Source organism: Erpetoichthys calabaricus, chromosome 7 (assembly GCF_900747795.2).
Source record: "Erpetoichthys calabaricus chromosome 7, fErpCal1.3, whole genome shotgun sequence".
Taxonomy (NCBI): Eukaryota; Metazoa; Chordata; class Cladistia; order Polypteriformes; family Polypteridae; genus Erpetoichthys; species Erpetoichthys calabaricus.
This window is the reverse complement of record NC_041400.2, coordinates 188886711-188899359: the sequence shown is the minus strand read 5'-3', so window position 1 is coordinate 188899359 and position 12649 is coordinate 188886711. Positions and strand designations below refer to the sequence as shown.

The 12649-nt window shown below is 42.1% G+C and overlaps 1 protein-coding gene across 1 annotated transcript in view; it reads right to left on the bottom strand.

Annotated features, from left to right (window-relative positions):
- Positions 1-6543, bottom strand: part of hopx (HOP homeobox) — a 30015-nt gene extending 23472 nt beyond the window's left edge. Inside the window, exon 1 of the mRNA XM_051929948.1 lies at positions 6075-6543. Within this exon, the coding sequence (XP_051785908.1) occupies positions 6075-6227 (153 nt within the window). The 5' untranslated portion in view covers positions 6228-6543. The remainder of the gene's footprint in view (positions 1-6074) is intronic.
- Between the last annotated feature and the right edge of the window lie 6106 nt (positions 6544-12649).

The following is a 12649-nucleotide window of genomic DNA, read 5'->3' as shown; positions in this document are numbered from 1 at the left end:
CCTGGCATGGAATGACATCCCATCCAAAGTTAGCTCCTATACCTTCCACCCACCATGAAAAAATAAAATGTTACTTAATCTACATATGGCAACAAGTTCCACATCACAGAAATAATAAATTTTTTAAAACAAAAAGTTTTAAATGTTACACATAAATTTGCATTATTTCAAGATTGGGTTGTGTAGCTGCAAAATGCTTTAACTTACTCAAACCTGAGGAATATTGTTATTTTCAATTAACTGAATATGTTCAGGGCGGCATGGTGCCGCAGTGGGTAGCGCTGCTGCCTCGCAGTTAGGAGACCCTGTACTAGGGACTTTATTTTGGGTTTAATGCCACACAAAGAAAATCTGTTTTGCACTTGTGTGATATGACATTGATTCGATCTTCTTACAGACACGTGACATTAAAAGAGAGAGAGAGAGAGAGAGAGAGAGAGAGAGAGAGAGAGAGAGAGAGAGAGAGAGAGAGAGAGAGACTAATTTTTACCTTCGCTGTTTTTCTTTACTGTTGCTCCTGGACAGAAGGGTGTGCGGGACCGGTTACGTCAAACGCTGTTATCGGTATGTGTGGACTTCATAAAAATAGTGTTAACACACACCGGATTTTCTCATTACAATATTCATTTAAAAAGTTTTGCAAGATAACACGTCGACTTCATCAAAATATAACGATATAATCGATTAAAAAATTGCAATTTATAATTCATGACAATACCACGACAGTGCGAAATGCGATGTGTCGTGTGGAAATTAGCAGGGCCTCTTCTAGAAAAGTCCCTAAATTGCAAGTATACTCGGAGTCTCGATATGCAGGATGTCATGTGAGCTGGAAAAAACAGACATGTATGGGTCAGGAATTAAAACTAATATGCAAAATTATGAAAAACAGTGCAGTAAAATTAGACCAGCACCAGATTCCCATACGGAATGAGAATACTTTACAATAATAAATAAGAAAAAGCAACCCACAAACGAGACATCATACCTGTTAGAAAAAGCGCTTCTCCTTATAAGCGGCTGAATGACCCCCGTTATATTTATATACTGCATATTACACATCCATCCGTTTTCCAACCCGCTGAATCCGAACACAGGGAGCCAATCCCAGCCAACACAGGGCGCAAGGCAGGAACCAATCCCGGGCAGGGCACCAACCCACCGCAGGACACACACACACCAAGCACACACTGGGGCCACTTTAGAATTGCCAATCCCCCTAACCTGCATTTCTTTGGACTGTGGGAGGAGACTGGAGCACTCGGAGGAAACCCATGCAGACATGGGGAGAACATGCAAACTCCCTCCACGCAGGGAGTCTCCTTACTGCGAGGCAGCAGCGCTACCCACTGCGCCACCGTGCCGTCCGCATATTACACATATGTGTTAAAAAAAAAAAAAAAGTGGCGCAGCCGTAACGCTGATGCCTCATAACAAGCAGATCGGGGTTCATCTCTTGGTTTCCCCCTGTGTGGAATGTGCATTTTTCTGTGTCCTTCCACAGTTCAAAGAAACGCAGGTTAGGTGAAATAACGATACCTGACCCCCGACGTGTGTTCACCTCACAATGGACCGGCGCTGTGTTTTTGTTCCTGCTTTCTGAACGAGCAGGTTTACATATGCTTATATGCATTACATGACATGCTATTAAACCATCCATCCAACCATTTTCCAACCCGCTGAATCCGAACACAGGGTCACGGGTGTCTGGTGGAGCCAATCCCAGCCAACACATGGCACAAGGCAGGAGAGAACATGCAAACTCCACACAGGGAGGACCCGGGAAGCGAACCCGGGTCTCCTAACTGCGAGGCAGCAGTGCTACCCACTGCGCCACCATGCCGCCCGCTATTAAACCATCCATGTTGTAAACGGCACATCAGGTTAGCGGAGAGCTGGGGTGAATACCAGCAATATTGGGTCACGTTGCTAAATTGTGTGTGTTTGTTCACCCTACTGTCCTGCCCAAGTGTTGTTCCAGCCTTATTATGCCCGCTGTTTGATGGAATAGGCTCCAGCCGCCCCCGAGACCCTACTCGGGATTAAGCGGGCTTAGAAAATTGCATGTGTGTGTGTGTGTCTGTGGTTTATTTATTTATTTGTTTGTTTATAAAGCACTTTAAAAACAACACCAAGGCTGACCAAAGTGCTGTACAATAAAACCCAAAATATCAGACACACAATAACCAAAGGGTAAAAGAAATACAAACACAAAAGAGCTGAAAGCTTAAAGATGAAAGGAAATACCGTGTTTTCGGAAAATAGCGCCGAGTGGCAGCAGGTACAAGGAGAACAGAAGAGGTCCCAGGATGGAGCCCTGTGGTACCCCCTCCAGGGGAGGGCAGCAGAGGTGGAAGTAAAATCATCAATGCTGACACAAAAATTTCTATCTGAGAGATAGGACCTAAACCACTGGAGAGCTGAACCCATGATGCCCACCCACTGCTCCAGCCTGGAGATGAGGATCTCATGGTCAATAGCGTCATAAATCCAGAAGCGTAAAGAGTCACCAGAGTCCACTGTTAAAAGAATATCATTAAAAACCCTTAACAGAGAGGACTCAGCGCTGTGGTGAGTTTTAAACCCAGACTGGAACACTTCCAATATTGCATGTTTATCCATGGAAGGACTTCAGTTGAGTGCAGATGATTTTTTCCAAGAGTTTGGACAAAAAAGGGTGGGAAATAGGCCTAACATTTGACATAACAGAGTGGTCTAGACCCGATTTTTTCAGCAGAGGTTGTTTTTGCCCTGTGATGAGCTGGCACCCTACCCAGTCGTTGGTCCTGTCTTGTGCCCACTTATTGCTGGGGTTGTCTCCAGATGCTTTGCCATCCTGGTTAAATTGGAGTAGAGAAATGAATGGATATGTATTATTTGCTAGTCATAATTAAGTTTTTGTTTCTCAATATGCAAACATATCAGGAAGAATCTGCACCTTTGCTGCAAAGGGGCGTTCCTTTATGCAAATATATTAACTTTATGCAAATTTAGAACGCTGTACCGTTGTGAGTTTACGGCAATAGCGCAACTATTCAGAAATTGTCTTGAACGTTGAAACAGGCAGTTGATATTGGTAGCTAAAACATTGCTTAACTGTAAATTTACGAGCATTTGTCTATTTAAAAATCTTCATTTTAACCATTTATTCTAATAGATTTTTCACTGTGAAAATATACGTGTAATGTAATGTGCGCTATAGACTTTTCCAGTGAAGAGCAATGATAGGTGAAGCAAAATGACGCCTTTTATTGGATAACTGAACAGATTGCAGAATTCAAGTTTTCTAGGCAGCTCGGGTCCCTTCTTCTGGTAAGTTCTGGAAGGGGCCTGAGTTGCCTCGAAAGTTTGCATATCGTAATCGGTTCAGTTTGCCAATAAAAGGTGTCATTTTGCTTGACTTCTCTTTGCATCCGTAATGGCTAATATGGTACAACACCCTGGTGTAGCGGAGATATCGGTCTTAACGCACCATCAGCACTGGGGTGTTGCTAAATTGGCCCTGGTGTGTGTGTGTGTGTGTCAGTGGCGGCTCGTAGCTAAAATTAGTGGGGGTGCTGCTCCAGAAAATTTTTAGCCTTTGTTTTAAAATTGTGTAAAGGGAAACAAACATGTATAAAAAGAAAATGTATTCAGAAACCTGATAAAATCCTAAAAGAACAAAATCAAACATTTCTTACTTACTACATCCTAAATTGTTACAGTTGAAGCTTGATCTATTCATTTAAAAATGAAATCTATTCTTCTTGTTTTAATTTGCGCGAAAAGATCAATAATTTTCTCCTTCAGTGGCGTAGCGTATTCGGGGCGGCAGGGGCGGCCCGCCCCGGGCGGCACTTTTAGGGGGCGGCAAAATTTCACAATAAATAATAATAATAATAATATCTTGTAAAAATTTGAACCATACCTAAATAAGGGGGCGGGCGGCTGACACCCACGCAACGCTACTGCCTTGATCTCTGGATGAAAACTGAGGAAATTTTTCTCCATTGAAAGCAGGGGTCGGCACTGCGGGAGGGACGGTGCTCTCTCTCTCCCTCGCATCCTCGCGTGCTGCTTCCCATGTGCGCATGCGCACAACAGTCAAACACCACGCCGCTGGAACCGTGAAGCGCAGAGTTCCATACAAAGATTTTTGTATGTTTTTCATAAACTGGGGGATGGCTGCTGACATTAAGCTTAAGGATTATATATTGTACAAGTATAAAGAAAGAAATAAAGAAAAAAGGACTCATTATATTAAATGTTATCGATAATATCAAGTGGAAATAGGGGGTGCTGCAGTTCCACAGTGCCTATACGCGAGCCGCCACTGGTGTGTGTGTGTTTGTGTGTTCACCCTTTGATGCTTTGGTAGGTTGCAGCTGCTCCATCACAAGTTGTTTCGAAAAGCCGTTTTTCAAAATGGATGGATGGTTGGACATTGGGACGTCCTGCGGGAGTTAAAGATGGCCGAAGCGTCAGTGCGTTGCTGGGTCATTGACACGCGTACACTAATCCGGTCTGACCGGTCCTTGACAAATGTCCAGCCTGATGACAGCTTAAAAACAGTCTGAAGTAGACAAAAATGACACACCTTAAAGCCGGGGGATGTGTGGGTGGGGGGCGTTGACTAGGGGCGGGGTTTGGGTGAGGTTTTTGGCACATAACATCAAAACCTTAGGGGTCCCTCATTGATTTTTCCAGACTGGTAGAAGGGGTTGAAAGGGTTCCCCTCGGAAATATTACAACGGAAAAAAAAAACATAACTGTAAATAGTATGGAAAGGGGTGCGGGTTGGATGAAAAAAAAAATAGTAAAACTGCGGTGGAGGTCTGTTGAAAAATAACGCAAAATACCGCGTTGCAGCCCAAAAATAGCAACCTGCGAAAGACGATCGGGGCGAGAAAACCGCGGACCTGGCAACACTTTAGAACCATTTTGCAGCCCTCTTAATTGCCATTGGTGGTTTGCAGGGCCAGATAAAGCATTTTGCATACAGTATTGCGAACCCCGTTCTAAACTGGCACACATGTGCACCCCTACAAATTTGGAGATGCTAATGAACGTCAACCTTGATGTCTTCGGGATGTTGAGGGGAAAGCGGAACACCTGAAAGGAAAGCGCAGACGCGCACATTCCACATCATATCTATACATCTCCAGAACAGAGAATGCCATTCATTCTTCCTGAAGTTTATTTTCAAAAGATATGCAAGATTATATATCAGGAAATACTGTAATAATAACCCAAAACCAGAAAGACCAACCTAGTACCGGAGGGCGAAACGGGGTCAAGCTGTATAGGTAAGTGCATTCAAACTAACATGCAAAAAGGATGAAAATTGAAAAACGAGAACACTGAGTGGCATCGAGGATCAGGATGATGAGCTTCTACAATTACGAGCAGGAAAACAAGGCGAGCTAATGTAGGGGTCTACCATTAAACAGGTGAGAGCACCTGTAAGGTCGAGCAGGTGGCCTGGGTCCAGGGTCAGAGAATTCCATCCATTGGGCCATCCATTCATTTACAAACCCGTTTATCCCGATCAGGGTCTCGGGGCAGCGGGAGCCCACCCCAGCAAGCATCGGGTGCAAGGCAGGAACAACACCCGGTCAGGGCGCCATGTCATCGCCGGTTGAACACCCAGACACGCACATTTGGGCAAAATTTAGCAGCAGAGCCGTCAAATTCCACGGAGGGCTACTGATAATAGGCTGCTCCTCGACTTGTATAAATAGACATGACGTCCTGGGCTGTCCTTCAAATCGTTTGCCTTGTGATGGTGATGACCTGCATGACATGGAAACTTCAAGTAACAATTGATTCGAGACTGAAGTATTGAAATCGTCTGTTCCTGCTTATGTAGCTATAGATAGATAGATAGATAGATAGATAGATAGATAGATAGATAGATAGATAGATAGATAGATAGATAGATAGATACTAATTGTACAGATTGAATTTAAGTTAATAATACAGATATGTAGTAAAATCGCGGCTTTAATCAGCGTCACCACTGCACAGCGAGCTGCAAGAAGCGACTCCACCGCGCCGTCCTCCCGCGTCTGCCCCATCAAGCCCAGCGCACTTACCGCCGCCAGCTCCTCCGACAGATCGCACTCGAGCGCAATCAGCGTGAGCGTCGACTCGTCCGGCTGCTTGCTGACCTTCTGAAAATTGTACTCCAGTAATTCTCTTTGGTCTTTACTGAGCTGAAAGTCTTCCAGCTCATCGGTCGATTCCATCCCTGAATCTGCTGGCTGGCCCCCGCTAGCGCACTTGGCTGAAAAGCAGCGGCTGCAACCTCTCGGTCTCCCCGAGGTTTAACCGAGTGACGTCGTCTGAGTTGGTGCTCTATATCCGCGGCTCAGACCGCCCAGGAGGCAGCGGCGCGTCGGGCACGGGCGGGTTGGATTCGCTGGGCTCACGAGTGAAGGTTTTGGATGTGCCAGCCCCCCTGCTCTCATCCGGATTCGGTTTTGTTTGTTAGTGGGCGTCACGCGCAGGTGCTGCTGCTGCTGCTGTCATCTGCTGGGGAAACCAGTTGAGCGAGTCAGCCTGATGCTTGCTGTTTTCATTTTCTGGCTCCTATGGCAAGCCAAATTAACATTTAGAGATATCTCAAAATGAATTTTATGATATCTGGAAATGCATTTTAGATATCTCAAATTGAATTATAGATATCTAAAAATACATCTATTTTAAGATATCTAAAAAGAATTGTATGATATCTCAAACAGATTTCAAGATATCTTGAAGTGATATGCTGTACATTTTCAGATATCTGAAATGCATTTCAAGATATCTTAAATGCAATTTGAGATATCTTGAAATATGTTCATGTGCATTTTGAGATATCTCAAATACATTTCAAGATATCTTAAAATGGCGGCACGGTGGCGCAGTGGGTAGCGCTGCTGCCTCGCAGTTGGGTGATCTGGGGACCTGGGTTCGCTTCCCGGGTCCTCCCTGCGTGGAGTTTGCATGTTCTCCCCGTGTCTGCGTGGGTTTCCTCCGGGCGCTTCGGTTTCCTCCCACAGACCAAAGACATGCAGGTTAGGTGGATTGGCGATTCTAAATTGGCCCTAGTGTGGGTCTGTTTGTGTGTGTCCTGCGGTGGGTTGGCACCCTGCCCAGGATTGTTTCCTGCCTTGTGCCCTGTGTTGGCTGGGATTGGCTCCAGCAGACCCCCGTGACCCTGTGTTCGGATTCAGCGGGTTAGAAAATGGATGGATGGATGGATATCTTAAATACATCTGCAGGCATTTTGAGATATCTGAAATACATTTTCAGATATCTTAAAATAACTTCCTGCACATTTCAAGATATCTCAAATACATTTCATGATATCTCAAAATCACTTCCTGTGCATTTCGAGATATCTTAAAATAGGCAGGAAGTTCCATTGAAAGTATAAGAAATTTTACAGGAAGTTATTTTAAGATATCTGAAAACGTATTTCAGATATCTCAAAATGCCTGCAGATGTATTTTAAGATATCTTGAAATGTATTTGAGATATCTCAAAATGCACATGAACATATTTCAAGATATCTCAAATTGCATTTAAGATATCTTGAAATGCATTTCAGATATCTGAAAATGTACAGCATATCACTTCAAGATATCTTGAAATCTGTTTGAGATATCATACAATTCTTTTTAGATATCTTAAAATAGATGTATTTTTAGATATCTATAATTCAATTTGAGATATCTAAAATGCATTTCCAGATATCATAAAATTCATTTTGAGATATCTCTAAATGTTAATTTGGCTTGCCATACTCTGCTCTATTTCAGATATCTAACAATGTATTGCAAGATATCTAAAATTGTATTCAAGATATCTAAAATGCATTTTAAGATATCTTTAAAAGGACACTCAATTATTTCAAGATATCTCAATAGCATTTTCAGATATCTACAATACAATTTAAGATATCTCAAATACATTTCCAGATATCTCAAAACAGCTTCCTGTCCATTTCCAGATATCTCAACATCACTTCCTGCTCATTTCAAGATATCTCAAATACATTTTAAGATATCTTATAATAAACAAGAAGTCCCATTGAAATAATAGGCAGTTTTACAGGAAATGATTTTAAGATATCTTAAAATGCATGAAAGGTCAATTTAAGATATTATCTGAAAATTCATTTGAGATATCTTGAAATGCAGACATAATTATTTTGAGATATCTGAAACTGTATTTGAGATATCTTGAAATGCATTTGAGATATCCCGAAATGTGTTGCAGATATCTTAATGTAAAGGAAATTTATTTTAAGATATCTCAAAGCGAGTTTCAGATATCTTAAAAAGTAAATTACATTTTAAGATATCCGAAATTCATTTTGAGATATCTCTAAATGTTAATTTGCCTTGTCATAGGCTCCTTGGTTTCCTTCCCCGTGCTCGAGCCTCGTCATTTATCGCACCACAAATGCCCTTTCTAGAGAATTAAATCCATTCACTGCAGCCAGTTAACCAGAACTCCGTAGAAGGATTTCTCAATTTCAAACCTTGTCCTTGACCAAATCCCAACAGGATTTTTCTAAAAAAAACTCTGAGATGTGCTCATTGACTCACATAGTTAACTCGTCATTAGATTACGGGTCTTCTCAGATTGTCTAAAGACTGTACTCATTAAATCCCCTGCTCAAGAAATGTAATCTCGACTCCTCTGTACTGGACGACACTAGACCAATTTCTAACCTGCCCTTTTATATAAAAGTCAGAAGCAAAATGATTCTTCAAACCAAAACTCCATTCCTGACAAGTTACAGTCAGGTTTTAGAACAAATCATCACAGAGAAACTGCCCTGGTTAAAGTAGTAAATGTGGACAGAGGTCTTATAGGCCTATCATATATCACCTTCACCTCCTGGATTCATAACTACTGACTGGTCGAGTGCAGTGTGTCAAAATGGGGAAGCTGAGTCTCCTGGACCATAGAGAGCAACAATAGGGCACCACAAGGGACTGTCCTGACCCCATTCCTGTTCACTTGATACACAGCTGAGTTTAAACAGAAGTCCGACTGGTGCCGCATTCAGAGATGATGCAGCTAATGTAGTGTATGAGGAGTGGGCAGGAAGGGGAATAGAGGGATCCGATGGGGGATTTCAGTGACTGGAGCAGCAAGAACTGCTGGGTTCTGAACACAACAAAGACCAAAAAGGTGAGTGTGAATTTTCGAAGGTCTAAGCCCCTCCGCCCCCTAGCCTGTTAGCATCCGAGGGGAGGACATTGAGGTAGTGCAGACTTCTGAATATCTAGGTGTCCACCTTGATGACAGACTGGATTGGTCTGTGAACACAGATGTCCTCTACAGGACGGGGCAGAGCAGGCTGTTTAAACTAGGAGACACATCATCATGTATGTAGTGAAATACTGTCTTCGTTCTTTCAGACAGTTGCTCCACTCTGGCCTCCCCACCTGGCAAGGGATCACCCTTCCATAAGGATGGGACACTGGACGATCCCCGATGACTGACACACATACACATATACAGTACATACATATATACATATACACACATATATATAAACTTACAGTCATATGAAAAAGTTTGTGAACCCCCCTTAATTCTTTGGATTTTTGTTTCTCATTGGCTGAGCTTTCAAAGTATCAACTTCCTTTTAATATCTGACATGCCTTATGGAAACAGTAGGATTTCAGCAGTGACATTAAATTTATTGGATTAACAGAAAATATGCAATATGCATCATAACAAAATTAGACAGGTGCATAAATGTGGGCACACAACAGAGATATGACATCAATACTTAGTGGAGCCTCCTTTTGCTAATCTAACAGCCTCTAGACGCTGTCCTCCTATAGCATTAGATGAGTGTCTGGATTCTGGATGGAGGTATTGTTGATCATTCTTCATACAAAATCTCTCCAGTTCAGTTCAATTTGATGGACAGCCTGCTTCAAATCATCCCATAGATTTTCGTTGATATTCAAGTCAGGGGACTGTGATGGCCATTCCAGAACATTGTACTTCTCCCTCTGCATGAATGCCTTTGTAGATTTCCAACTGTGTTTTGGGTCATTGTCTTGTTGGAATATCCAACCCCTGCGTCACTTCAACTTTGTGACTGATGCTTGAACATTATCCTGAAGAATTTGTTGATATTGGGTTGAATTCATCTGACCCTCGACTTTAACAAGGGCCCCAGTCCCTGAACTAGCCACACAGCCCCACAGCAGGATGGAACCTCCACCAAATTTAACGGTAGGTAGCAGGTGTTTTCCTTGGAATGCGGTGTTCTTCTTCCACCATGCAAGGAGCTTTTTGTTTTGACCAAATAACTCAATTTTTGTCTCATCAGTCCAAAGCACTTTGTTCCAAAATGAATCTGGCTTGTCTAAATGAGCATTGGCATACAACAAGCGACTCTGTCTGTGGCATGAGTGCAGAAAGGACTTCTTTCTCATCACCCTGCCACACAGATGTTCTTTGTGCAAATTGCGCTGAATTGTAGAACGATGTACAGATACACCATCTGCAGCCAGATGTTCTTGCAGGTCTTTGGAGGTGATCTGTGGGTTGTCTGTCACCATTCTCATAATCCTGCGCATATGCCGTTCCTGTATTTTTCTTGGCCTGCCAGACCTGCTGGGTTTAACAGCAACTGTGCCTGTGGCCTTCCATTTCCTGATTCCATTCCTTACAGTTGAAACTGACAGTTTAAACCTCTGAGATGGCTTTTTGTAGCCTTCCCCTAAACCAGGAGACTCAACAATCTTTGTTTTTAGATCTTTTGTGAGTTGCTTTGAGGATCCCATGCTGTCACTCTTCAGAGGAGAGTCAAAGGGAAGGAAGCACAACTTGTAATTGACCACCTTAAATATCTTTATATCTCATGATTGGACACACCAGTCTATGAAGTTCAAGGCTTAATGAGCTCATGCAACCAAGTAATCAGCATTGAGCAGTGACAGGCATTCAAATTAGCACAATGACAAGGGGACCCACATTTGTGCACAGACAGTTTTTCACATTTGATTTAATTTCATACAACTAAATTCTGCTTCACTAAAAATCTTTGTTCAGAAAACACAGCAGTACTCAGATGTTCCTAGGAAATGAAAGACATACCACTGTTATCTTTTTTGTTGAAAGGAGAGTCAATTATTATGCAGGCTGAGAGGGGTTCCCAAACTTTTTCATATGACTGAACATGCTAAACATTTCTTTTTGAACAATGTGTTTACATAGATTGTTGTAGACACAGAACACTCATGAAATGTGCGTGTTTCAAATAACGATCTATTATTTACCCTCAACAACTCCAGGCAACTCACACGCAGGTAAACAGACTTGAGCTGAGAGAACTTTCTTCCCTTCCAACGTTGTGGGTGGGATAGCAGGCTGGTTGCTGCTTGTGCTGATCGACACATTTACAAAACAAAAGACATTGACGGAGAGGTGCAAAGGAATTTAAGGTGAGCCAGGATTACAAGTTTTTTTATAGACTTTGGTAATTGTAGTGTTAAAGGATTAAAACTGGGACATCTGTTAAAATTCAATTCTGAGTCGTAAGATTAGTTGGTTGTGGAAGAAAGACGCCAAGGAAGACAGTAGTGCAATTAATCAATATTAGTTTATTGAAAGAATTAATAAAAGGTGAGTAGCGAGTATGGAGCTTTCTGCTTGCAAGTCAGAAAAACTCTCAGTTCCCCATCTTCAGGCTACTTTTATAGTTTTTTTATCTCTCTGTGCCCTTTTACGAAAAGCTTTTACACTTATTTAAAACTTGTTTCAGTGTTTCCTCTTTCACAAGTTTTTTGTATGTCATCATATTTTTATTCTTAGGTGTACAGTGAACCCTCGTTTATCACGTTTAATCCGTTCCAGACTCTACCGCGATAAATGAATTTTCGCGAAGTAGGATTCCTTATTTATAAATCGAATATTTTCACAGAGTATAGAAAACCTGTTTACGACCTTCTAAATATGTTTTTTAACATTATTAGAGCCCTCTAGACATGAAATAACACCCTTTAGTCACCATTACACTCATATTACCCAATATATTAGACAAAATAAGAAAATAAGACATATTAGATGTTACAAATATCATATTATTATTATTGTACTGTACATTTAATTACACACACACACACAGTTCTTACACACAACCACTAACCTATGAAGGCACGAGTTCAGTAGGAGAGTCTTCAGGTGGTGCAGTATCTTCAGCAGGTGCGTCGTTGTCTTCTTCCGCTGAAGGAGTACTAGGAGTAGGCAGTGGGTGTCTGGGTGCGCGGCTGAAGAACATCTTGATATGCAGTTGCTGGCGCTGTCTTTTCATATGCGTGAGGAGGCTTTTGTAGGGTATTGCCATCTTTGATCATATCCAAGAGTTTCACCTTCTCCTGGATGGTAAGCATCTTCCTCCGGCGCTTAGTTTCATTGTCAGAAGGCTTATAAAAAGCAGCACGTTTAGGAGCCATTGTGGGGCTTAGATAAAAGTTCTCAGAAAGCGCATGCGTAGCGACGTAAGCGTGTATGAGAAAAAATCGCGATAGACTGAAGCTGCGAAAGTCGAAGCGTGATATAGCGAGGGATCACTGTAGAATATTCTTTTGCTAACGGTTGCTTTTAGGCAATTACAAAATGTTCTTTTGCTAACAGTTGTTGTCACCCT